We start from the raw sequence: 27,896 nt of genomic DNA on the forward strand, positions 1-27,896 counted from the left end.
CTTCCCAGTTGGCAGTATCGCCATCGGTGGGACATCTAGCATCCACCTCGATTTTGCAACGCACGATAAAACAGAAAAATATAATCTGCCACGAGTTTGATCGTCGAAAGCTACGAATATACTTTCGTAACGATCCCGCGGCTTCTGCCTATACCCTAGTACCTCGCATTGCTTGTGTGATGTAGAAGACGAAAATCTTGTCTCCGTTAAGGTCTCGTTCGTAGACATCTCATTCATCGTTCTGGCTCTAACCGCTTCTAACTAGTAGCATCGTCATAGTCATCTTATTCCAAGGATGTTCTGGCCACGACCTACTAGATTATAACGACCATGTCACAGTCAGAAAATCCTATGAGGAGCCTGTCCGCAAGACCCGCCAGGGGCGCTACTGATCGGCACAACACGATTGGACGATGGAAATTTGAATTCTGAACGCGCAGAAGCGTGTGTACGACTACCGTAGCAGACGACAACGATAGCCCCTATGAAAACGCGTAGAATGATGATGATAACCAACCTCAGAAAGAAACATCTGTGGAACGTCCACCGCTTGTACAGAAGTACTAAGGTAAGCTGAAGCACAAAGTATTGTAGAAGTCGAGGAAGCAATAACTGGGACGATGAGAAGCGCCACCGCTACCTTCCAAAAATGCGGCGCATAGAAGGGGTGCGCCTGACATGGTCGTTATAATCTAGTAGGTCGTGGTCCTGGCCAATCTCCTTGCGGGTGCGGTGCCATGGCATGATGGAGGCTGAAGAAGAAGAAGATTAGACGCACAGTTGCTTCAGGCGCCTTTCATATGTGGACTCCGAAACAAGTTCCAATAAGATCAAGCAGAAAAATGAATATATCGAGCTGTTCATTTGCCTCCTAATATGTAATGTGTAAAGAGTAGGATGTATCCAGTATTTGTTTACCAACCGCCACCAGAGCGCCGAGTGTCTCGAGCAACATCCCGAGCACGTCCGCACGCGGACATCCACCGCCAGCGTTCCCAAACATGGCTCGCTCCTTTTGAATTCGGCGACTTTCAACGAAACCGGCGGAACCCGAAACCAATGGCACGAATCCAGTAAGAACCATGGCCACGCCGCCGCCGCCGCCAGTGCCGTCAAGACCTTGTGTCACCGACCAAGAACGTTTGGTTTCCAGGACGTCATCTGCCACTAAGGACACAGTCTACGGGGAACCATATGCAGCACACGAGGAGATCCAAGCACAGAAGTCCACTGAGACGACTCCGTTCTACGACCTAGAGGGATTTATCGTGACTCCGGAACGACACTGTGCTCCACAGTACCCAATAGCAAGTATAATAGACGCTGAAAGTGGTGAACCAATCGCACAGCAACTTTCCTCGACAGCTCCTGTGTCCGCTTATATGTCTCCCCGAAAACCTGATAGTGTGAACAGACATCATGTCTACCCAGGCTACGTTGCTCGAAGACACACAGTAAGTCCTAGCGCAGCGCTGCTGTCTGAGAGAATTACTGCTTCAACGGCTACAGGACACCTCGGTAGGTCAGTTGGCCCCGACATGACCATCAGTCGGATTCCCCGATCTGAAACATCTGAAATGTTCGATCGGGAGATGCGTCAGAAATTTCACTGGGTCCCCGAGGCCAGCGGCCGCGCAGCACGAAGGGCAGATGATCGCCGCCGTCAGCAGCATAGTTACGAGCAGCAGTTTGAGCGACAATGCCGGCAGTACAAACCTCGACACCAGTGGCTGCAACCGCAACACAGTAGATGCCGCTCGAACGGCGAAGAATTTCGCAAGCATGCCATTCCTCCAGGTGAACCAGCCGGAAGGGTTGAGGCAGTTGCATCCGATCGCGTCAGGGGGATGGACGATGTAAAGCGCGATAATGTGCTACCGGATTTGTCACGTGATCGAGGTGGTGTACCTGCTGAAGTCACCGAGCGCCCAGCGTCCTTTTCTGGTTTAGGTGCCCGAATGGGAGTAGCTCTCCAGCGTCACGATAGGTTAACGTCAACTCGAGCTGCTCTGCAATCTATCGCCGGGATGTTGCAAGGCTCGATTTCGAAGCCCCGTCAGTGGTCAGTTGGAGACACGTTACGTCTGGTGCCTGCTGGAAATGGGGACGCTGTTATCGCTTACGTCCTTGACGTCATCGCCGATGAAGTGGTGTTGGAGGACGATCGGAAAAAGAGAAGGAAGAAACGAAAGAAAAAGAAGAAGAAAAGGAAGAAGAAGAAAAAGAAGAAGAAAAGGAGGAAGAAGAAGAAAAAGAAGAAGAAAAAGCGGAAGAAGGGGAAGAAAAGGAGGAAGAAGAAGAGGAAGAAGAAGAAAAGGAAGTCAAAGAAGAAGAAAAAGAAGTCAAAGAGGAAGAAAAAGAAGTCGAAGAAGAAGTCGAAAGAAGGTGAGGGAGAGAGCGCTCCCACAACGACCGCACTATCCTCAACAAGTACGCCGAGTACTACAACTACTACTACCAGTACAAAAAAGCCAACAGAAAAAGTTCGAGACACAAAGACTGCTCCGCCGAAACCAGACTTGAAGTCGCTGACATCACAGCCGTCATTGTCCATGATTTCTCCTACTTCGATGCAGCCTACAGTTTGGGCTCGGACGTCCGTCAGGACCTTGACGTCCACAGGCTCCCAGGTAGGTTTGCAGTGAGTGAAACATCAAAATCGGTGGCGTCAGGAAGGGCTGGGGCACCGTAAAGCGCCACAAATGACAGGGGAAGTGACGGTCAACAGTACCGTTTAGCAGGGGTGTTGGCAGGGGGTGGTCCATGGGGTTCAAAACCCTCAAAATCGTACCTTTGCTGGTGCATTTGTGAGAGAGAAACAAAGCGGAAATCATCTTCCCCCATATAAAGTCTCCATATAGAACCCCCGCCCCCTAAATATACCATCCTGCCGTTGAGTAACGCGCGTGGTGCTGCGCAATGAGCTTTCTACCTACAGAAGACGGGTCTTTGTTCAGCACAGGGTAGGAAGGGAAGGCAGGTGACTTTCTGCTTTTCAAGTGGGGTCCTTCACCGGGAGAAGTTTATAAACGTTGTCCTTGTACTCATCGCAGTGTACCAAGTGCGGCGCCATGATGTCGCCGTCAGATGTTGACCCGTTCCCTGCCAGGGGGTTTCCCCCGCAACGCAGGCCGCAGCCATCACGGTCTGCCGGGTGGGGAAGTCGTGGACGCTCCCCTTCGCCGCGATCTCCTCAACCACCGGTCGAGGACGACTGGCCATCAGCAGAGGAGTCACCCGAGCCAAGGCGACCACGGTCTCGTTCCTCTTCCCGTAGGCACCGGCGGTCTCGGTCATCAAGGCGGCATTCGAGATCACATTCATCGAGGCGATGTCACAAGAGGTGTTATTGTTCTTCTACCTCTGAATCATCATCTTCGGATGACTGTTTCCGTCGACGTAGATCCAGAAGCAGACGTCCTGCTATGCTGTATGGTATTGATCTACCTCTACGGCCTCCGATCGACCCTTTAGAGAGGTACTACACGGAACCTGATATTCTCGGAAGAGTGGCCAGTCCTATGTATGCCGGTCCACTCTCAGGACCTTGGGGAAGGCCAGGATCTTACCCATTTCGGAAAGGACGTTCCTATGAGGTAGGCCCTCCGAGGCTCCCGCGATTCATAGATGGCTATGATGATCGTACTGTGTCTAATGTCCAAGGTCCCATGGTCATCGAATCTGAAGTTGCAGTTGTACCCCGGAGGCCGCTTCATGACGCAGGTGCACAAACAGTGCCAGAACCCACTTCTGCCGCGGTACAATGCAGTTTTTTCCCTCAAGTAACGCAGCCACCATTTATGCCGCCTCAACCGCCCCAAATGCCGATGGCGACTATGGCCACTACAGCTCTCCCTGTGGTTCAGCCATCTCCGATGTCGCTTGGACAACTGCCAATTCCAACGACTCCCATGTATTCGCAGTCACCGCCCATTACACCGTACGCCTCTTCAGCGCCCCTGCTCGGTAATCCTGCATGGAATCCATTCCTGTATCCGAATGCGACGTCAAGTGGTACGTTTTCCACGGATGACACTTGGGTGAAGACGACCGTAGAAACTCAACCGTCATCTTCAAGTAGTATCTTTGCTGGTGCATCTCCCATGGGCATGTATGCTAAGCAGCCAAATGACCCTTGGTGGTCACCGTACGGGTACATGAAGAGGATGGACCAACAACAAGGAAACGTTATAATAACCTTTATCTTTCTTCTTGGCGTTGTTGCGTGCGTTGTAGCCATCCTGAGCCGCTTCGGAGCTGGGCGGGCGCCTATAGTACATGAGTCGATGGGCTATGATGACGACGAGTCACGTGTCATGCACGGCCCATGGATCAACAAAACGGGGGGAGGCACACGCATGGAACCTTATGGACTCTGTCGGACGTTGGAATGCCGAAGAGAAGGTTTGTACCTCAGTCGTCTTGTGGACAGCGCAGGGGCTTGCCGGAACTTCTACGACTATGTGTGTGCGCGCACCTGGGGGAAGCCTGACAATGGAGAGCTATCGTCTGCTGACCTTATGGTAAACGGCGTGGAGTCTTCAATTATTAGCTACATCAAGGCCGGGCACGTTAAAGACAGCATATTACGAGAAGCGAGAAACCTGTGGAAAGAGTGCATGGATGTTGACACAATCAGGAAGCTCGGCAAGAAGCCCTTTACTGAAGTTCTCAACAAAGTAGGGTTGAACGGATGGCCATATGGGTCTGCTGCCAATGTCACAGGAAAGAGCGTCTGGAATGTGTCTGGGACGTTGATGCGTCTGCTAAGTCTTGGCACTTTCTTAACTCTCGTCGTCGAACCCACCGCCACCAACAGTACAGCTCTAGTAATTATTAGGAAAGGCCCAGTGCAAACGTCTGCCTACTTACACGACAATGACACCATCAATGAGTTATTTCGAAAAATCAAAGAAAGAGTAAGCCTTCTTGATGCAGAGAACGAAATTGATGAAATCGTCAATGACATCGTGACATTTTCAAGAACTATTTCTAACCTGAGTGACTCTGAAAGTGAAAAAGTGACTTCCGACAATCACACAGAATTTCAGAGTTTCATATCATCCGCTTTATCTGGCATTTTAGATCTCAGCGACGGCTCGGTAATCCACATCCACGATGCAGGCAACGTGCAGGAGTTATACCAGACGATACAGTCAGCGCCAGTTAGAACAGTTCTGAATTACCTGGGCTACGCTGTTGTGGACAATCTCTGGCTCTTCTCGCCGCAAGAAAATTTATCATCGGAACAGACTAGAGCCAGAGAGCACGAGTGCATCCGTGTGGTGGAGCGGGCATTGCCGAAACAAGTTCACTACCTGGCCTACCTGGCCACGAAGCATCACCTGGACGTCGCCTTTTTCAGTGGCTTAGCCCACGACATAAAACACCAGGTCATCCGCTCCATAAGAGTTCTCTCCTGGATGGATGCCAGCACAAAAGCTCACGTCCTCAAATACTTGTCAAGCATGCGGATCAGAACTTTCTTTCCACAGTGGATGATCAACAACCACACCCGTCCAGAAGTGTCTCACCCGAGCTTACCTCCATTGCAAGTTCTTGTCTCCTATCAGCAAATAATGCAAAACACCTTCGAAGAATCCATCATGGGTAGAGTCAACAACGAGGAAGACTTTTGGATGGGATCGGTGTTTGACCAGGGCTGCAGACATGACGAAAAACGCAATCTGCTTTTCCTCCCACTGTCTATGGCTAACACCACAAAAGGAGCGACGCAACTCTTCCTCTATTTCCACATTCCGCATGTGGGAGTACAACTTGCGAAATGCCTTCTTGAGACGATAGTCTCTTCAAAGCACGCCGACGTTCGGAAACTCGCGAACATCCACAATTGCTTCGAGGATCCGCACTTTTCTGGCACCGTTCCAGTTCAGCACCCCAGTAAAAGGACATCCGTTACGGCGAGTGACATCTTCGAACACGCTGCCATTGCCCAAGCCCACGGCATTTTTACAAATGGGATTCGTACACTGAACAAGAACTTCCAAGACTATCGATTCGAGAACGCCAGAAACTTGTCCGCTGAACAGCTGTTCTACATCTATTATGCCAGTGGAAAGTGTCGTACGTATGATGCGAACTACCAAACGTCCGCAACGTTGCAGCATAGAAGTGCGCAGTTGGTGAACCTAGTTGTGTCCCATGATGGCTTGTTCCACAAGGCGTTCAACTGCCGTGAGAATACGAGCATGAATCCGATTAGAAAATGCCAGTTCTGGACACGATAACACTGGTCCTGGTGGGAAAGTACGAACAGTTTCGTACGTGAGGCGTCACGACGCACAAGTGCATTAAGTGTGAGTTATCTGTCAGCGCTCTTGAGAAAAACGTTCACACATTGCACAAGTTTTAACGTAATTGTGCAGTCGAATGAGAATAAACCTTCACGGGCTGTTAATTTGTCTGCCATTATTTATCCCACAGAAGCCGTGGGTATCACCGAGGGTAGTGGCCTACATTTTCAATACATTAATGGCAAAAAAGAACATAACTGACAAATGACAAAATGGCGTAGATTCAGGCTATAGCTGGCGTAATGTAATGTAATGTAAAAGCCGTAATGTAAAAGCCTGAGTCTGGCAACACAGGAGGGACGACACACGACTCAGTGATGGACAATAAATTAGCTACACAGGTTAGAAGATACGTAGGATTACAAGGATCATGTAACTAACTGGATTGAGATTCGAAGTACTTCATGATTCTGGAGGCAATGATATGTTCAAGTAGTTTCCAACATTTGGTGAGAAGTGATATAGGGCGGTAATCAGTAGCTAAAAGCTTATCCCCGGTCTTGTGTATTGATATCACTTTGGACACCAACCAATCTTTTGGTATGCGGCCTTGCCGCAGAGATTCTGTAAAGATATTTGGCCAGCATTTCAGAGTAGCGCCTTAAGAACTCATTTTGTGTATTATCATAACCAGGCGACTTTTTGGGGTCAATATTTAGGAGCAGGTTGTACATACCTGTAATGTTCACAGAAATTGCCGGCATCGCCGGTGATGACCTAGCGGGGTTCACGGACACGTTGCAAGAAGGTTGGGTAAACACTTTAAAGTTAACGCACGTTAAAACAGCAAAATATGATCTGCCACAAGTTTGATCGTCGAAAGCTGCGGATATACTTTAATAACGATCCCGCGACATCTTGCCTACATAGTACTATGGCGAATCCCATTCTACAGTACTAGTACGTCGCATTGCTTGTGTGATGTAGAAGACGAAAATCTAGTCTGCATTACGGTTTCCTTCAGATTGGACGCAGAGTTGCTCTTGGCGCCTTTAATATATGCATGGACTTCCAAACAAGTTTCAATAAGCTCAAGCAGAAAATGCATCTGTCGACCAACAACTGTTTATTTGCCTCCAAATGTGTCGTAAGAGTAGGATGCATCCAGTATTTGTTTACCGACTGCCACCAGAGCGCAGAGTCTCTCGAGCAAACGTCCCGTGCACGCTCACACGCGAACTTCCGCAGCCCGAATGACAGCAGCTCGCCCCTTGTGAATTCGGCGACTTTCCACGAAACCCGCGGAACCCGAAACCCAATGCCACGAAGCCAGAGAGCAGCATGGCCACGCGGCCGCCACCGCCAGTGCCCTCAAGACATTGTGTCATCGACCAAGAATGTTTGGTCTCCACGACGTCAGCTGCCACCCAGGACACAGGCTATCTGGCAACCATATGCAGCACGCGTGGCGATCCAAGCACGGAAGTCCAGTGACACGGCTCCATTCTACGACAAACAGGGATTTAGCCTGTTCACTCCGGACCGATATTGTGCTCCATAATGCCAAATAGAAACTAGAATAGACACTGAATGCGGTGAACGGTGAACCAATCGCACAGCAACTTTCCTCGACAGCTCGTGTGTTCGCTACTGTGTCTGCCCGAAAACCTGATAGTGTGAACAGACATCATGCCTTCCCAGGCTATGTTGCTCGAGGTGACGATGTAGCGTCCAATACGGAATCCTGTCTCTCTTACTCTAATAGACTCCAGTGAACTTATTCAAAACTGTTGTTGACCACAGAGGCCAGTGTTCAAAACAACGGGGCGCGTTTCATTGCCCACAATTTAGTGGCTATGCGCAATAGTTGTGCCAACGAACTTATGATATATATACATATATAATTACATAATATTTCTGTCTATCCAACGTGACCACCCGCATAAGCTGCAACCCAAGCTGAGTCACAATGACGGTCATAGATATTCTACTTTGCAAATAGAAAGTACTGAATGGAACAGTCTACCTGTTGAAATTGCTTCAGTATCCGATGTATTTCTATCTTATTCTGCCTGTGAACAATTGCCATGACTGTATTGCTTTGTGTTTTTGTGTTGTATATCCCCCCTTATGGTAATGTCCTATGGGGCCTTTAAAGTATATTAAATGAAATGAAATGAAAATGAAAAATGCTCAACTGAAAGCACAACATAAAAATCTGAGTGATACATGTGTTGCGCGGATAAACCAAGTGGACGAAAACATGCTGAGAATCAGAGACCTTGAGCAGTCCCCACAGCCCTCGCAAAATCGGTATCAACATGCGTGTTACTTGCGCATGGAGCAATCCGTGCCTCTCCATTGGTTGAAAGCCACTGGCGTGTTCAGATTGGTTGCCGGACTTTGAAAACGGCACTTCGCGCTTCGTCGCCTGCGTGCTGCCTACTGCCTACTCTGAGTCTGAGTACTCTCTCGGCGGTTTCATTCGAAATTTGAACGGTGGACGCCGGCGGTGCGATCGTCGTTCGCCGTCTTATCCGGGACGTCTTATCCGTCTAGGAGTACGCATGAAGCTCAAAAGATCCTGGCGCAGTTGCTTGTTTTCTTTACGAAGATTCTTCACTTCATATAGCAATTGATCAAACTTCCTGATATCTCGGCAAAATCCTTGACAAATGCCGGAGGAAGCATTTCGCCAAACAATGGGCCTGGATCAACCAAGGCAAATTCAGCAGCCTCAGATGTAGTCCTAGTCTCCGTGACAAGGGTTAGCGATGATGTGCTACGACGTGTGCATTTACAACATTTATAGGAGCTGGAGCCACATACCACGAAGGACTCATACTCAACAGCACCGACGTCGATGCAGGCAGAGTGACATTTTCAATTACACCCACCAGCACAGTGTAGAATTAGCTCTTCGTTGTAAAATCTCCCGGAGCACATAAGTCTTTTGCGGGCGCAATCTTGCCCGAAAAAAGTTAGTGGCGTATAAGTGTATGTATATGTGCATATGTGTAACAATAGTACAACTTCTATATTTCTTCCTTTTGGTAATTCTTTATTGTTTTAATATATTATTGACTGTGCTGCGCTTTTGCAAGACTGCGGTGCATGAGTACAATATCTTGTCATGCTTAGAAATTAACGTGTTACTTCCTGCTTATGCTGTGTTTGAAAATTTCTATTAACCGTTGATGCTGTATATGAATTGTAGGGGGGGATCAGGCCTCGACAAGCTGCTTTTATAGAAGCTTTCTGCCTGAGCCTCCTGCCAACTCGTTATATGCTATTACTACTATACTATTATTACTATGCTATTATTATCATTCTATTACTGTGCTATTATTACTATTATATTACTATTATACTATTACTACTATTATTGTTAACCCAGCAAACTCAGGTCGCTGTACAGCTACTTCCATTCGTGCACCTAAACCAGGAAAGGATTCAGGACGCTGGATGACGCCAGCGTGTACACCACCTCTGTCACTTGTCAAGTCTGGGAGCGCATTGTCGCGCACTACGTCGTCCATCACCCTGAAGCAATCACAGATTATGTCGACAACCTTTCCGGTAGGGCTTGTCATGGTCATGCCAAATGACCTACCGAGGCGTTCAGTAGATGTTGAAGCAGTAACTTTCATAGACAGCGGCGCAACGCTAGGTTATCTCGGTGTGTGTGTGTTCCAGCGACAGAGCCTGAGAAAACTAGTGCGCTTGCCACACTTCGAGGTTCCTGGTGGAATATAGTACTAGCATTCACACCGTAGAGAGCTGCTGAGGAGTGTTGTTGTACAATTGGTTGTACAATTGGTTGACCATGGTCAACGTCTATTCAGGTTTTTGTTTCATGTCGTGGGGTCCGTCAGATGTGCTCCGGCTAAATCCATGTTGGTCGTAGAACGGTTGGTCTCCACGTGAGCTGGACATGGTTTCCCGTAAACTGTGACTTGTGTTGTAGGTGAGGGCCTGGAAACCACATAGTCTGGGTCAATGATACAAGGTCTTGGCATATCCAGCACTTGCGAAGACTGATACCGATCCCATTCTGGGTGGCAGCAGGTATTGTCAAATTCCGCCACCTGGTGTCCATAGCACGCCATACACCTTGCTCTGCATGTTCTGCAGGTCTCGACCGTGCGTCCCCCTTCGATACCCTCTGTTTGATGACTTTGCGTTCTTAGACTGGGGTACTGCTGAACAGCAGCATCTGTCTGCTTCACAGGAGGCCTTGGAAGCTGTCTCAGTTGCTGAATTTGCATAAACTGGGTAAATTGGGGCTCTTCGCTTCTGGACATATATTTGTAACGACTCTACCAAAGATACCCACGCCCATTTTTCTTTGCACGCGTAGGGTGGTGAGGCCATGTGACCACATCACCAGGGAGGTTCGCTGTTGGCATATCCGTCGATGACCGATACGACGAAGGGGCGGTTGTCGATGTGTTGGATGTACTTGAACCCCGTTTCTTGCGTTTCTACTTAAGACTTCTTTTCGGATTTGTTTTTTGACTTCATTTTGGAAAGCTTTCTTCTTTTCTTCGACTTTTTGCTTTTCTTTCGCTGCCATTGCACTTGCGCATAATGCGAGACTATTCTCACTTTTCCTGCCTGGAGTTTCCGTCTGCAGGAGTAGTATTTCTTCACCTAATTCGTGGGCGTGTGGTGGCAGTTGAACGCCTTGTGGAACGAGCTATCGTGCGACAGAACTAGGTTAACCAACTTAGGGCCTTCATGCGTGAACATTCGGGATGTTGGGTACTTCGCACCGTACGTTTGACACTTTCCGCTGGTGTAGTAGATGTAGAACAGTCGTTCAGCGGACAAGTCTTTGCCGTTCTTGAACCGATAGGCTTGAAAGTTCTTTTTAAAAGTACGGATACCGTTCGTGAAAACGTAGTGGGCCTGGATGATGGCGACGTGTTCGAAAACGTCTCTAGCAGTAATGGACGGCCTTTTTGCTGGGTTCCTGGACTGGTGCGATTCCAGAAAGATATGGCTCCTCGAAGCAGTTACGGACATTCGCAAAATCCCGCACTGTAGGCTGCCGCAAAACACTGGCGTGTTTTGAAGAGTGTACGACCTCAAGAAGGCATCTTGCAAGTTGTACTCCCACTTGCGGTGTCTGGAAATAGAGGAAGAGCTTCGTCGCACCCTTTGTGGTGTTCGCCAAGGAAAGTGGTAGAAAAAGCATATTGCGTTCCTGGTCATATCTGCAGTCCTGGTCAAACACCGAACCCATCGTTGATCCTCGTTGATGGCTCTAGCTTTGATGGATTGGTTCAATATATTTTGCATTATTTGTTGATAGGAGAAAGGAACTTGCTGTGGAGTGAAGCTCGGATGACATGCCTCAGGACGCACGTGGTTGTAGATCATCCACTGCGGAAAGAATGGTTTGATTGGCACACTTGACGATTGCTTGACGACGTTGGTCCTTGTGCTGGCATCCATCCAGTGTAGATCTCTTACGGAGCGGATGAAGTTGTGCTTTATGTCGTCGGCTAAGCCAGTGAAAAAGGCAACATCAAGGAGACGTATCGTGGAGAGGTAGCCTAGGTAGTGGAGTCGGCAATGCCCGCTTCACCATACGAATGCAGTCGCGCTCTCTGGCTCTTATCTATTCCGGTGATCAACGTCCTTGCGGAGGGAACAGCCAAAGATTGTCCACGACAGCGTATCCCAGGTAATTGAGAAGTGTTCTAGGTGGTGTTTCCCGTATCGTTTTGTACAACTTCTGCACACGGCTTCCTCATGGTGGATGTTGATTATGGTGCCGTTACTGAGATCTAAAGTGCCCGATAACGATATGAAAGTTTGAAATTCTGTTTGATCGCCGTTAGCCACGTTGCCACTTTCAGAGTCGCTCTGGTTGGAAATAGTTCTTGAAAACGATATCATTGACGATTTCATCCATTTCGTTCTCTGCATCAAGAAGGCTTACTCTTTCTTTGATACTTCAAATAACTCAGCGATCGTGTCATTGTGGCTGAAATAGGTAGGGTTCGTTTACCTTGGACGTTCCGGAATAGTTACTAGAGCTGTGTTGTTGATTGTGATGGGTCCAATGACGAGAATAAAAAAAAAAGTGCTCAGACTTAGCAGACGTATCAATGTCCCTGACACGTGCCGAGCGTTTTTTCCTGTGACATTGGTAGCAAGCCTGTATGGCCATCCGTCCAACCCAACCTTGTAAAGGATTCCAGTGAGCGGCTTCTTGTCGAGCTTCCCGATAGCGTCAACATCCATGCACTCCTTCCATAGGCTACTTGTACTATCATGTCTCTCACGTTGCCGGCTTTGATGTAGCTAATAATGGAAGACTCAACACCATTCACCATAAGGTCAGCGGACGGCAATCCTCCGTTGTCAGGCTTCTTCCAGCTTCGCGCACACACATAGTGGTAGAAGTCCATGCAAGCTCTCGCGTTGTCGACAAGACTTTGCAGGAACATGCCCTCTCTTCGGCATTCCGACGTTCGATACGGTCCGTGACGCTCCATAACTGTTCAGCCCCAGTACGGTTGAACCATGGAGCATGCAAAACCCGTGATTCATCATCGTCGTCGATCGACTCACGCATCATTAATGCCCGCCCACCTTCGAAGCGGCTGAGCATGGCTACAACACATCCCACAACGCCAACATGGAAAATGAAGGTCATTGCAACGTTTCCCTGTTGGTTCATCCCCTTCATGTATCCATAGGGTGACCACCAGGGCTCATTGGGCTCTTTAGGATAGAGGTTCATTGGAACTAGACCGGAAGACATGTAGCGTAATGACGGCTGAGTGTCTACGGTCATCTTGATGCAAGTGTCATCCCTGGAAAATGTACCACTTGACGTCGTATTCGGATACAAGGTTTGATTCGACGGGGAGGTGCTGAGGAGGCGTATGCTGTTATGGGGGTAGTGATTGCGAATATATCGACGCCTTTGGCATTGGCAGCTGTGGAAGGATATCGGAGATGGCTGTACAGCAGAGAGGGCAGTGGTGGCCATAGTTCCCAGTGGCGTCTGGGGTAGTTGAGGCTGCATAACTTGTGACTGCGCTACTACTTGGGGCAAATAATTTTGTAAGACACATTGTACGGATGCTGAAGTGGGTTGCGGCACTGCATGAGCACCGGTGTCTTGAAGTGGCTTCTGAGAAGAAATTCAAACTTCAGATTCAACGACCATAAGCACTTGGGGCACGGTGCGGCAGTCATAACCAGAGTCAGATGTAGTATTCAGATGTAGTCAGAGTCAGAGTCAGATGAGTCATAAGTCAGATGTAGTGCGAAAGTCTGGGAGGATTCAGAGTCAGATGTAGTAGTCAGAGTCAGAGTCAGATGAGTCATAAGTCAGATGTAGTGCGAAAGTCTGGGAGGACTTCTTTCAAATAAACGTGCTTTAAGAAATCGGTAAGGTCCTGCCCGTCTCCACAGTCTTGGCGATGGACTGGCATACGTCGGCCTACCTGGTCTTCTGAGAATCTCAGGATCTATATAGTATCGTCCTAAAAGATTGATTGAGGGAGACCCGAATGCAGCGAGCCCAGAGTGCAGGGGGCATCGAGGTGAGAAGAGTCCAGACCCTGTAGGTTTCGATGTCAAGTCTTGCTATGTTGAAGCAGTGTTTGTATCTGACTTGACGTCTCCCACTTTTTCTGGTGACTTGGTTGCACTGGTTGTTGTAGTTATACTCGTCGCACTTGTTGAGGATGGTGTGGTCGTTGAAGCACTGCACTCTCCTCCTCCTGCTTTTGCTTTCCTCTTCTTTTTCTTGTTCCGCTTCTTTCTCTTCTTTTTCTTCTTCCACGTCTTCTTTACTTCTTCATTTTCTTCTTTCGCCATCTTCCTGCTCTTCTTTTTCTTCCTCCTTTTGTTGCTTCATTTCTTCTTTCGCCTTCTTTTCCGATCGTCGTCCAACTGGGCTTCCTCTGCGATGAAGTCAACGACGTAGCGGTAACAGCGTCCAGCCGTAACGTGCCAGCCGCATCGTGTCTCCGATCGACAGGCGACGATTCTTTGGAATTTCGTCTTGCAACATTCCAGTGATAGATTCCACAGCTGTGCATGTTGAAGTTAACCCAGCAAGCTCAGGTCGCATTACACCTACTTCCATTCGTGCACCTAAACCAGGAAAGGATGCAGGGCGAAAGATGACGCAGGCCTCTCCGCCACCTCTACCACATGTCAAGTCTGAGAGCACATTGTCGCGCACTACACTGTCCGTTGCCCTGAAGCAATCAGAGATTGCTCCGACAACCTTTCCGGTGTCTGAAGGAATGGCCTGCATGTTCACTACTCCGCGTTGCAAGCTGGAGCTGCTGCTTTGCGGTTGAAGTCACTGTTGGCGATGCTCGTACTGCTGGTACTGTGGCTCAAACTGGTGCCTGCTGCGATCCACCGCCTTTCGTTCGCTCTTCGTGCGCTAGCCTCGAAGATAGTGTCAAGTTTCTGAAGCACGCCTCTATCAAACATTTCTTTTTCAAGTTCCTCTTCAAACTGGACCAAAGATTGAGTCTCAAGCTCGTTCTGGAACTCCTGGACGTGGATATTATGCTCAGCTGCAGATTTCTATTGGGCTTAACGGTTTGGTTACCGCAGAAGTGGTCCTGGTGAGTATCGCCAATGCAGACATGCTGCTTGTAGTCATAGCCAGCTTCGTTTGCGTCGGGAGGAAGCGGAAGGTGAGGCTCCCTTGCCGGCCCTGTCGGCGGCTGTTACTGCGTGGCCATGCTTCTGACCTACCTTTGAGCCATTCATTGGCTCCTGGCTCCGTCGGTTTGGTGGTAGGCCGCCGTACTCATACGGAGCGAACCGCAGTCATGGTTGGGAATGCGCGCGGCGGAAGTTCTCGTGTGAGCATGCACGGGATTTCGCTCGAGAAACTCAGAGCTCTGATGACGGTTTGTCAGCAAATGGTTTGGCTACATGCTTTTCTTTGTACACATGCAGATGCAACGTACACGTACATTTTTGCTTGAGCGTATTGAAATTTGTTTAATGGACCCAACGTGTGCTAACTGCAAATTCGGACATTCTGTATCGTTCTCTTTATGTCCCGTGAAGACTGCCGCCACAAAAAGACACCATGATAGGATACTACGACTTCCATCTGGCGCTCCCAGGGGCTGTAGTACCACCGTCACGTATGGTACAAATAAAGACGACTTTCCTGCGCTCACACATCTGTGGCCATCCTTGGAGGACTTCATAGTTCTGGAAAAAAAGGAGTCAAATTCGCTTGCAAATTTTCAAACTTCAATTGAACAAAATAAATTCCCCGCAATTGAAAATTGTTCAACGCCTTCCCCAATCGTGGCAAAAGTTCCCAGAAGGTAATTGCCGAAAGTCCCACAATCTTCCGGTGAGCCAGATTTTTTTATCACGTTAGGTGAAACACCCTGTGTGCTATACATATTAAAACATAAATGTGTACTGTAGCAAAAACAAACTTCTAGTGTGATCTCTCAAAGGGTATGTAATGCCCGAGTCAGACGGCATACCTAATTCCGTTAGCGGAACGGCGGTGCTTACTTCACCTGTTGTCCATCCACCATTTCGAATGACACCGTTCTGTGCCCCGATCTGTTAAAAATGGGAGACGTACGTACACCTTTTTTGTGACAATTATGCCTCCTGCTTTCAACAAGTCAGGGCAGAAAACGATGCCATTCGAAATGATGGTTGGACAGCAGGTGAAGTAAGCACCGCCGTTCCGCTAACGGGCTTAGCTTTGCCGTCTGACTAGGGTATTAATTGTAGCCCAGTTCGGCGCTTCAACTCTATCAAGACATTACCTACTCCTAAATCTAGCTATCAAGGAACCGTGGTAATGCTTTGGGCACACGCCATTACCTCAGGTCCACTCTTTCGTACACTGAAAGCCACTGAAGATTGCATTCAGGAATTTTCTCAAGGATTGTGTAAGAAATCCTAGATCCTCACGCCGAATTCAGAAGTGCTGCAAGATCCTCCTCAAACGTGCTCTCGTCCTCTCTCTCTAAAGAGGTGCGAGACTGTTAAAGCGTCTAACGGTTTGCCTTCTGCTGTCTGTTGCCGAGATTTAGCTACTGATTGCCGCCCTATATCACTTCTCACCAAATGTTGGAAACTACTTATCACATATACATATCATACACATTACATATCATAGCCTCCGGGATCATGAAGTACTTCGAATCTCAATCCATTCTATATAACCTAAGAGTTAGTTACATGATCCTTGCAACCCTACGTATGTTCTAACCTGCGTAGCTAATTTACTGTCCATTATTGAGTCGTGTGTTGTGTGCCCAGACTGAGGCTTTTACATTATGGACTTCATCCACCAGCTAGCCTGCATCAGCGCCATTTTGTCATTTGTCCATTATGTTCTTTTTGTATTGGAAATGTACGCCCTCGGCGATATCCACGGGTTCCGTGGGGTAACTAAATAAATAATGTCATACAAATTAACAGCCCGTCAAGGTTTATTTTCATTCCATTGCACAATTACCTCAAAGCTTGTGCCAATGCGTGAACGTTTTTCTCATGATCGCTGACAGATGATAACTCACGCACTTGATGCACTTGTGCGTAGGGACGCCTCACGTACGAAAAAACTCTTCGTACTTTCCCACCCAGACCAGTGTTATCGTGTCCAGAACTGGCATTTTCTAATCGGATTCATGCTCGTATTCTCAGGGCAGTTGAACGCCTTGTAGAACAAGCTATCGTGGGACACAACTAGGTTCACCAACTGCGCACTTCCATGCTGCAACGTTCCGGACGTTTGGTACTTGGCATCATACGTACGACACTTTCCACTGGTGTAATAGATGTAGAACAGCTGTTCAGCGGACAAGTTTCTGGCGTTCTCGAATCGATAGTCTTGGAAGTTCTTGTTCAGTGTACGAATCCCATTTGTGAAAATGCCGTGGGCTTGGATAATGGCAGCGTGTTCCAAGATATCACTAGCCGTAACGGACGTCCTTTTACTGGGGTCCTCAACTGGAACGGTGCCAGAAAAGTGCTGATCCTCGAAGCAATTGTGGATGTTCGCGAGTTCCCGAATGGTCGTCTCTCGCCAACCATTGTGCTTTGCGCCAATGTGTGTGCCCCAACCCGTGTGCCTTGAAGGGACTATGGTCTCAAGAAGGCATCTCGCAAGTTGTACCCCCACATGTGGTATGTGGAAATAGAGAAACAGTTGCGTCGCTCCCTTTGTGGTGTTAGCCATAGACAGTGGTAAGAAAAGCACATTGCGTTTTTCGTCATGTCTGCAGCTCTGGTCAAACACCGATCCCATCCAAAAGTCTTCCTCGTTGATGTCTCTAGCGTTCATGGATTCTTCGAAGGCGTTTTGCATTATTTGCACATAGGAGACAAGAACTTGCAGTGGAGTGAAGCTCGGATGGGATGCTTCGGGACGCGTGTGGTTGTATATCATCCACCGTGGAAAGAAAGTGTTGATCTGCATGCTTGACAAATACTTGACGACGTGAGTTTTTGTGCTGGCATCCATCCAGGAGAGAACTCTTATGGAGCGGATGACCTGGTGCTTTATGTCGTGGGCTAAGCGCGTGAAAAAGGCGACGTCCAGGTGATGCTTCGTGGCCAGGTAGGCCAGGTAGTGAACTTGTTTCGGCAATGCCCGCTCCACCATACGGATGCAGTCGTGCTCTCTTGCTCTAATCTGTTTCGATGATAAATTTTCTTGCGGCGAGAAGAGCCAGAGATTGTCCACAACAGCGTAGCCCAGGTAATTGAGAACTTGTCTAGCTGGCGCTGACTGTATCGTCTGGTATAACTCCTGCACATTCCCTACATGGTGGATGTCGATTTTAGAGCCGTTTCTGAGGTCTAAAATGCCAGATAAAGCAGATGATACAAAAGTATGAAATTCTGTGCGATTGTCGGGAGCCACTTTTTCACTTTCAGAGTCACTCAGGTGGGAAATAGTTCTTGAAAATGTCACGATATCATTGACGATTTCATCAACTTCGCTCTCTGCATCGAGAAGGGTTACTCTTTCTCTGATTCTTAGAAATAGCTCATCAATCTTGTCACTGTCATACAAATATGTAGTAGACGTTTGCACTGGAACTTTCCGAATAATTACTTGAGCTGTGCTGCTGTTGGTGATGGGTTCGACGACGAGAGTTAAAAAAGTGCTAAGACCTAGCAGACGCATCAACGTCCCCGACACATTCCAGATGTTCTTTCCTGTGACATTGGCAGCAGGCCCAAATGGCCATCCGTCCAATCCAACCTTGTTGAGAACTTCAGTAAAAGGCTTCTTGCCGAGCTTCCTGATTGCGTCAACATCCATGCACTCTTTCCACAGGTTCCTGGCTCCTCGTAACATTCTGTCTTTAACGTGCCCGGCCTTGATGTAGCTAATAATTGAAGACTCCACGCCGTTTACCATAAGGTCTGCAGACGATAGCTCTCCATTGCCAGGCTTCCCCCATGTGCGCGCACACACATAGTCGTAGAAGTTCCGGCAAGCCCCTGCGCTGTCCACAAGACGACTGAGGTACATACCTTCTCTTCGACATTCCAACGTCCGACAGAGTCCATAAGGTTCCATGAGTGTGCCTCCCCCCGTTTTGTTGATCCACGGGCCGTGCATGACACGTGACTCGTCGTCATCATAGCCCATCGACTCATGTACTATAGGCGCCCTCCCAGCTCCGAAGCGGCTCAGGATGGCTACAACGCACGCAACAACGCCAAGAAGAAAGATAAAGGTTATCATAACTTTTCCCTGTTGGTCCATCCTCTTCATGTACCCGTACGGTGACCACCAGGGATCATCTGGCTGCTTAGCATACATGCCCATGGGAGATGCACCAGCAAATATACTACTTGAGGATGACGGTAGTGTGTCTACGGTCGTCGTCACCCGAGTGTCATCCATGGAAAACGTACCACTTGACGTCGTATTCGGATAAAAGAATGGATTCCATGCAGGACTACCGAGCAGGGGCGCTGAAGAGGCGTACGGTGTAATGGGCGGTGACTGCGAATACATGGGAGTCGTTGGAATTGGCAGTTGTCCAAGCGACATCGGAGATGGCTGAACCACGGGGAGAGCGGTAGTGGCCATAGTCGCCATTGGCATTTGCGGTGGTTGAGGTCGCATAAATGGTGGCTGCGTTACTTGGGGAAAAGAATTTTGTAAGGCGCATTGAACGCCGGCTGAAGTGGGTTGTGGCACTGTTTGAGCACCTGCGTCATGAAGCGGCCTCCGTGGTACAACTGCAACTTCAGATTCGATGACCATGGGAACCTGGACATTAGACACGGTACGGTCATCATAGCCACCTATGCATCGCCGGAGCCTGGGAGGTCCTACCTCATAGGAACGTCGTTTCCGAAATGGGTAAGGCCCTGACCTTTCCCAACCTCCTGAGAGTGGACTAGCATACATAGGACTGCCCGGTCTTCCGAGAATATCAGGTTCCGTGTAGTACCTCTGCAAAGGGTCGATCGCAGGCGGTAGAGGTAGTTCAATATCATACGGAATAGCAGGACGTCTGCTTCTTGATCTTCGTCGACGGAAATAGTCATCCGAAGATGACGATTCAGATGTAGAGGAACAGGAAGACCGTGACCTTCTGCGGCATCGCCTTGACGAACGCGATCTGGAATGCCGCCTGGATGACCTGGATCGCCGGTGCCTACGGGAACAGGAACGAGACCGCGGTGGCCTTGGCTCTGGTGACTCCTCCGCTGATGGCCAGTCGTCCTCGACCGGTGGTGATGGAGATCGCGGCGGAGGGGAGCGTTCACGAGTTCCCCATCCGGCAGACCATGATGGCTGCGTCCTGCGTTGTCGAGGCGAGGAGAACCCCATGGCAGGGGACGGGTCAACATCTGACGGCGACATCATGGCGCCGCAGTTGGTACACTGCGAGGAGTACGAGGACAAAGTTTATAAACTTCTCCCGGTGAAGGACCCCACTTGAAAAGCAGAAAGTCACTTGCCTTCCCTTCCTCCCCTATTCTGAATAAAGACCAGTCTTCTGAAGGTTGAAAGCTCATGCGCAGCACCACGCGCGTTACTCAACTGCAGGATGGTATATTTAAAGGGGCGGGGGTTCAATGGGGACTGTACATGGCAGAAGATGATTTCCGTTTTGTTTCCCTCTCCCAAATGCACTATCAAAGCTACAAATTTTAGCGGTTTGAACCTCCTATAGCACCCCCTGGCAACGCTCCTACTAAACGGTACTGTAGACTATCACTTCCCCTGTCATTTGTGGCGCTTAAAGGTGCCCCCGCCCTGCCCGACGCCATCTATTTCGATGTTTCAATCGATGCAAACATACCTGGGAGCCTGTGGACGCCAACGTCCTGACGGACGTCCGAGTCCAGACTGTAGGCTGCATCGAAGTCTGCGAAATCCTGGACAATGACGGCTTTGGTGTCAGCGATTTAAAGTCTAGTTTGGGTGAAGCAGTCTTTATGTCTCCAACTTTTTCTGTTGGCTTTTTTGTACTGGTGGTAGTAGTAGTAGTAGTGCTCGGCGTACTTGAGGACAGTGCGGTCTTTGTGAGAGTGCTCTCTCCTCCACCTTCGTCCTTGGACTTCTTCTTCTTGGATTTCTTCGACCTCTTTTTTTTCTTCTTTTTCTTCTTTCTCTTCTTCTTCTTCTTTTTCTTCTTTCGCTTCTTCTTTTTCTTCTTCCTCCTCTTCTTCTTTTTCTTCTTCCTCTTCTTCTTCTTTTTCTTCTTCTTCTTTTTCTTCTTTTTTCTCCTCTTCTTTTTCTTTCGTTTCTTCTTTCTCTTTTTCCGATCGTCGTCCAACACCGCTTCATCTGCGATGACGTCAACGACGTACGCGATAATAGCGTCTCCATCTCCAGTAGGCACTAGACGTAACGTGTCTCCAATGGACAGTTGAGGGGTCTTCGAAACTGAGTCTTGCAACATCCCGGTGATAGATTCCAGAGCAGCGCGAGTTGACGTTAACCTATGATGACGCTGGACAGCTACGTCCATTCGGGCACCTAAACCAGAGAAGGACGCTGGGCGCTGGATGACTCCAGCCTGTACACCACCGTGATCACGTGGCAAGTCCTGTAGGACATTATCGCGCTCTACATCGTCCATCGCCCTGACGCGATCATATACAATTGCCTCAACCCTTCCGGATGGTTCATCTGTAGGAGTGGCATGCTTACGAAATTCTTCGCCGTTCGTGCTGCATCTAGTGCGTTGCGGTTGAAGGCCCTGGTGCTGAGGATTGTACAGATATTGAGTGTTGTACTGATATTGTCTCTCATGCTGCTGCTCGTAACTGTGGTGCTGGCTGCGGCGATCATCTGCCCTTCGTGCTGTGCGGCCGCTACCCTCGGGGACCCAGTCAAATTTCTGACGCATCTCCCGATCGAACATTTCAGACGTTTCAGATCGGGCAACCCGACTGATGGTCATGTCGGGGCCAGCTGACCTACCGAGACGTCCTGTAGACGTTGAAGCAGTAACTCTCTCAGACAGCGGCACTGAGCTAGGTCTTAGTACAACTCCTGGAGCAACATAGCCTGAGAAGGCATGGTGTCTGTTCACACTATGAAGTTCTCGGGGAGACACAGTGGGAGACCCACGAGTTGTTGAGGAAAGTTGCTGTGCGATTTGTTCACAACTTGCAGTGTCTATTATAGTTTCTATTGGGTGTTGTGGAGCACGACATCGACCCGGAGTGAGCAGGATAAAGCCCTGTTCGTCGTAGAACGGAGCCTTTTGATTAGAGTTCCGTGCTTGGATGGCCTCGCGTGGTGCATATGGTTGCCCGTAGCCTGTGTCCTGGGTGGCAGCTGACGGCCCGGAAAGCAAACATTCTTGGTCGGTGACACAACGTCTTGAGGGTACTGGCGGCGGCTGCGGCGTGGCCATGCTGCTCACTGGCTGCGTGGCATTGGGTTTCGGGTTCTGCGGTTTTCGTGGAATGTCGCCGAATTCAAAAGGAGCGAGCTGCTGTCATGTTTGGGCGGCGGAAGTTCGCGTGTGAGCGTGCACGGGATGTTGCTCGAGAGACTCGGCACTCTGGTGGCAGTCGATAAACAAATATTGGATGTACCCTACTCTTACGACACATTCGGAGGCAAATGAACACTTGTTGCTCGACAGATGCATTTTGTGCTTGAGCTTATTGAAACTTATTTTGGAGTCGTACATGAAAGGCGCAAAGAGCAACGCTGGTTACGGCTATATGTACCGGCTGCACTTTCAGAGGAAACTTTTTTTAACCGGCACGTGTCCGTCACAGGATTTAGACTGTATACGTCAGTCGTGACGTTGCCCACATACGTGAGGCCGACAACGGCAAGCCCTTTCACCATCACCACCACCACCTTGTCTATGTCTATGTCTGTGCAGTAATGGTGCAGCTATCGAAAATCAGCAAGTGCAGCCCCGTCTTCTTCGTCTTCGTACCTTTTGAATTGCGATGTCGGCGAATGGAAAGTATATAAACTTCTCGGTTGGTTATTGTGACACTGACATGTGCCATACATCAGGGTTTAAGCCACTGCCACTGTTCCTCCACTCCACTGTTCCACTGCCTGTTATGTTGTATAAACAGTGTGACCGATGTTTGGACAACTCATGTTCGAGACTATGTACGTATAATCATACAACCGTTTGGACCAAACGATGTTGTCAAACAAGGATTGTATAACCAGTGTGACCGAGCATTATGCATACGTCATACATGTTTGGAGCACGTTTATAACCAGAGTCACACTGGCTATACACGTCACACTGGTTGACAAACCGTCGCCGGAGCAACCCGGGCACGCTCACACGTGAACTTACATCGCGCGCGTTCTCAAACGTGACGGCAGTTCGCTCCGTCTGAAGCTGGTGACCAATCTTTTTTTCAAAGATAACGCTGTCTTTAAAAAACGTGCTACAAACATGGATGACGAATCGAAAGGTATGACTGCACCATTGTTCCCCTCGTTTATGCAAGTTCAGCAACCGAGACAACTGGTGGAACCTGCTATACAACAGACAGATGCTGCTGCCCAACAGTGTCTCAGTCAAAGAACGCAAGGTCAGCAAAGTGAGCGCGTAAGAGGAGGACAGTCCGTTGAAGCCTCAACACGCACAAAGAGCTGTGTGGTTCGCTCTCGACATCAGGCCGTGGTATTTGACAATACCTACCACCACCCAGAATGGATACAGCATCGCTCTTCGCAACAGCTGGGTACGCCAAGGTCTTGGAAGGACAAGGAATGCATTGTTTCCAGGCCATCATCTACAAGCCAAGTCGGAGTTCACGCGCTATTATGTCCAGCAGGCTCTGAGATCCAAACGCAGAACTACGATACATCGGCTCCGCCCCACAACGAACAGGGATTTAGCCTATTTCCAACTGGCGGATATTGTGCTCCGCAATACGAAGTAGAAACTAGAGTAGACAATGACCGTGGCCAATCACTCACACAACAGGACTCCTCGGCAGCTCCGTACAATGTGTCTGCAAGCGCTGTGTTCCTCCATGGTCCTCGAAGCGCCCACGGAGAAAATGTCTCCCCAAGCTATGTTGCCGGCGCTCACAAACCTACAGGACCTAGCGGAGCGCCGCTCTCTGTGAGGGATACTCATTCACTAACTACGGGAAGACTCGGGAAGACATTTACGACCAGCATGACCCTCGGTCAACTTCCCCGAGCCGAAATTCATACTCAAGTATCGGTTCAGTTTGAAGACGAACGTGAGAAGGAAATGCTCGATCGAGGCTTGCTTCAGGTACGCGACACTATGTTGGAGGCTGGCAATCGAGGAGCTTCAAGGACAGTAGAACGTAGCAGGCAACAGTCTGTGCCACTGTGCCAGCTTTACCAGCAGCATCTTCAACCGCAAAGCAGCCGTTCCAGCTTATTAGGAGATGTGGTTAACATGCCAGCAGTCGCTTCAGGTGAACCTGCCGGAAATGTCGACACGATAACTGACTGCTTCAAGGCGATGCATCACGTCGTGTACGATAATATGCTTCAACACTTAACACGTGATGGAGGTGATATACAGGCTTGCGTCACCCAACGCCCTGCATCTTTTCTTGACTTAGGTGCTGGAACGGAAGTACCTGTGCAGCGACCTGAGCTTGGTGGCTTAACTTCAACCTGCACGCCTCTGGAATCCATCACAGGAATGTCGCAAGACGAAATTCAAAAGAATCATGAAAAGATTCGAGATATGTTACGGCTGGTGCCCGCTGGAAACGGTGATGCCGTTACCGCGTACGTCGTTGACATCATCGCGGAGGAAGTGGAGTTGGATGACGATCGAAAAAAGAAGAAGAAGAAGAAAAAGAAAAAGAAGAAGAAGAAGAAAAAGAAGAAAAAGAAGAAGAAAAAGAAGAAGAAAGGAAAGAAGAAAGGAAAGAAGAAAAAGAAGAAGAAAAAGAAGAAGAAGAAGAAGAAGAAGAAGAAAGGAAAGAAAAAGAAGAAGAAAGGAAAGAAGAAGAAGAAAAAGAAGAAGAAAGGAAAGAAGAAAAAGAAGAAGAAGAAGAAGAAAGGAAAGAAGAAGGGGAAGAAAAAGAAGTCGGAAAAAGCTGAAGAAGGAGGGGGAGAGAGCAGTTCCACAACGACCACACCGGCCTCCACAAGTACGCAGAGTACAACAACAACAACAAGCACGGCAAAGACAACAGAAAAAGTGGGAGACGTGAAGTCCGATACACAGACTGTTTCAACAAAGCCAGAATTAAAGTCGCTGTCGTGGAAGCCTGCACTATCCAGAGGTTCCCCAACCCCGATGTTGCCTGCGATCTGGACTCGAACATCCATCACGACGTTGACATCAACTGGTTCGCAAGTAAGTCGTGCGACTCAAACAACAAAGTCTGGCGATCTGGAGCAACGAAGGTCTTTAAGCGCCGCGAGCGACAGCGGTAGCGGTACTCAGAACTATCGCTTTGTAACGCACGTAATGCTGGGCGGCGGGATTCCAACCTGTGAAGACGGGTCCTCCTCGAGATCCGTGTCAGGGAGCGGAAGCAGGAGACATTCTGCGGCTGAAACGAGACCCTTCGCCGCCAAAAGACCATCCTCGCAGTGCAACAACTGCGGTGCCGCCATCCCGCTCCCGTCAGCTGAAGACCAGCCATTTGCCAGGAGGTTCTCCTCGCCCCAGCAACGGTGGTCGCAGCCATCACGTTCTTCCGGATGGGGAAGCCGTCGGCGCTCTTCTCCGCAAATGTCTCCATCACCACCGTTCGTAGACGACTGGTCATCATCGGAAGGGTCTCCAGAACCACGGCGCCGGCGGTCTCGCTCCCGTTCCCGGAGGCGTCAGCGGCCTAGGTCCAGGTCATCCAGGCGACATTCTAGGTCACGTTCGCCGACGCGACGCCGCAGGAGATCACGATCTGCGTCTTCATCTTCGGACGGCTATTCCCGCCGACGTAGATCCAGAAGCAGGGGCACACGTTCTGCCATACCGTACGATATCGTTCTACCTCTAGCGCCTGCAGTCGATAACTTACAAGGATACTACATGGAACCTGAAATTATCGGAAGACCAGACGGACCAATGTATGCCAGTCCATCACCAGGACGCTGGAGGCGGGCGGCATCTTACCCATTTCAGAAAGCACGTTCCGATGAGAGAAGCCCTAACAAACTACCAGGCTGCGTAGATGGCTATGGCGCTTTTCCCATGTCTCAAGTACCCATCATCGTCGAATCAGGAGTTGGAGTCATACCTCAGAAGTTACTTCAGGACGTAGCTGCTCAGACGGTACCATTACAGACTGCAACCTCAGTGCAATGTGCCCTACAGAATTCTTTGCCCCAAGTAGCGCAGCCACAAGTTATGCAGCCTCAACCACCTCAAATGCCACTGGTAACTACGGCCACTGCTCCACTCCCTGTGGTACAGCCACCGCCAATGTCGCTTGGGCAGCCCCCAATGCCGGCGACACCTATAAATTCGCAATCACCACCCATAACACCGTACCCTTTTTCCGCACCGCAGTACGATAGCCCTGCTTGGAATCAAGAGTTGTATCCAACTACCACTCCCAGTGAAACATTCTCCACGGATGAGACTTCGGTTATCGTGACCGTAGATACCCAGCCGTTATCTTCAAGTTGCATGTCTTCTGGTCCTGCACCTATGGACTTCCGTGATAATCAGAGCAATGAGGCCTGGTGGTCCCCCGATGGGTACATAAAGGGGATGAGCAAACAAGCAAACGTCATAATAACCTTGATTTTCTTTGTTGCCGTAGTGGCATGCGTCTTAGCCATCCTGAACCGCTTCGGAGCGGGGCGGACACATGAATACGAGTTGATCGAAGACGACGATGATGGGTCACGCGTCATGCACGGTCCATGGTTCAGTCCAACTTGGGGAGGAACTCATATGGAGCCTTACCGTCCCTGTAGGACGTCGGAATGCCGAAGAGAAGGTGTGTACCTCAGGAGACTTGTGGCCAACGCAGGCGCTTGCCAGAACTTCTACGATTATGTATGCGCGCGCACCTGGACGAAGCCTGGCAGCGGAAGGCTGTCCCCTGCTGACCTTATGGTGAAGAGCGCGGAGTCGTCCATTATTAGCTACATCAAGACCGGCAACGTGAAAGACAGGATAATAGATGGAGCCAGAAACTTATGGAAGGAATGTATGGATGTTGAAACCATCAGAAAACTCGGCAAGAAGCCATTTACTGAAGTTCTCAACAAAGTTGGGTTGGACGGATGGCCATATGGGCTTGCTGCCAATGTCACAGGGAAGAGCATCTGGAATGTGTCTGGAACGGTGGCGCGTTTGCTAAGTCTTAGCACTTTTCTAACTCTCGTCGTCGAACCCACGAACACCACCAGAACAGCTTTGGTAACTATCCGGAAAAGTTCGATGAAAACATCTACCTCTTTCGACAACAATGGCACAGTCGAGGAGTTATTTCAAAGAATCAAGAAGAGTCTAAACTTTCTGGGTCCAGACGACAAAATGAACGAAGTCGCCAGTGACATCTTGGAATTTTCACGAACTATTTCCATCCTGAGTGACTCCGAAAGCGACAAAAGGTCGATGGACAATCAAACAGAGTTTGAAACCTTCGTATCGTGCGCTTTAGCGGGCATTCTAGATCTCAGTAATGACACCGTAATCAACATCCAGGGCGGAGAAGCTTTGCAGGAGTTATACCAAACGATACAGTCAGCGCCACCTAGAACAGTTCTCAATTATCTTGGCTACGCTGTGGTGGACAATCTTTGGCTGTTCTCTCCGCAAGGACATTTATCACCAGAACAGGTAACAGCCAGAGAGCACGACTGCATTCGTATGGTGGAGCGAGCATTGCCAACACAAGTCCACTACCTAGGCTACCTCTCCACGAAGCATCACCTGGATGTCGCCTTTTTCAGCGATTTAGCTCACGACATAAAGCACGGGATTATTCGCTCGTTAGTGGACCTACCCTGGATGGATGCCATCGCAAAAGCCCACGTCGTCAAGCCATTGTCAAGCATGAGGATCGAAACCTTCTTCCCAAAATGGATGATGTACAACCACACGCGTCCAGAAGCATCCCAGCGGAGCCGTAGCCCACTGGAAGCGCTCGTCTCCTATCAGATAATAATGCAACACAACTTCGAAGAATCCATCAAAGCTAGAGCCATCGACGAGGAAGACTTCTGGA

General features: G+C 49.2%; 2 protein-coding genes across 3 annotated transcripts; one reads left to right on the forward strand and one right to left on the reverse strand.

Moving 5' to 3' along the window:
• The first annotated feature begins 937 nt into the window (after positions 1-937).
• LOC135370461 (uncharacterized) lies at positions 938-6,418 on the forward strand. Its single transcript, XM_064604206.1, has 2 exons — positions 938-2,630; positions 3,054-6,418. Exons 1-2 carry the CDS (start codon positions 1,083-1,085, stop codon positions 6,246-6,248), a joined length of 4,743 nt encoding a protein of 1,580 aa, XP_064460276.1. The 5' UTR covers positions 938-1,082; the 3' UTR covers positions 6,249-6,418.
• A 10,287-nt stretch (positions 6,419-16,705) lies between these two features.
• Positions 16,706-22,276, reverse strand: LOC135370462 (uncharacterized). 2 transcript variants are annotated; one of them, XM_064604208.1, is made up of 3 exons: positions 20,570-22,276; positions 19,594-20,148; positions 16,706-19,527 (listed from the first exon to the last, which is right to left on the reverse strand). In XM_064604208.1, exons 1-3 carry the CDS (start codon positions 22,133-22,135, stop codon positions 16,885-16,887), a joined length of 4,764 nt encoding a protein of 1,587 aa, XP_064460278.1. In that variant the 5' UTR covers positions 22,136-22,276; the 3' UTR covers positions 16,706-16,884. The 2 variants fall into 2 exon arrangements, with proteins under 2 accessions (XP_064460278.1, XP_064460277.1); XM_064604207.1 differs by having other exon boundaries at positions 16,706-20,148.
• Positions 22,277-27,896: the final 5,620 nt, after the last annotated feature.

Source organism: Ornithodoros turicata, chromosome 10 (assembly GCF_037126465.1).
Source record: "Ornithodoros turicata isolate Travis chromosome 10, ASM3712646v1, whole genome shotgun sequence".
Classification (NCBI taxonomy): Eukaryota; Metazoa; Arthropoda; class Arachnida; order Ixodida; family Argasidae; genus Ornithodoros; species Ornithodoros turicata.

Excerpts from the sequence above, each read along its gene's own strand:
- LOC135370462 (XM_064604207.1), bottom strand. The coding sequence starts at position 22,135 with ATGGCCACGCCGCAGCCGCCGCCAGTACCCTCAAGACGTTGTGTCACC. Across the intron at positions 20,149-20,569 it reads TGGCGTCCACAGGCTCCCAG|TGTACCAACTGCGGCGCCAT; the intron begins GTATGTTTGCAT and ends TACTCCTCGCAG.
- LOC135370461 (XM_064604206.1), top strand. The coding sequence starts at position 1,083 with ATGGCCACGCCGCCGCCGCCGCCAGTGCCGTCAAGACCTTGTGTCACC. Across the intron at positions 2,631-3,053 it reads TGACGTCCACAGGCTCCCAG|TGTACCAAGTGCGGCGCCAT; the intron begins GTAGGTTTGCAG and ends TACTCATCGCAG.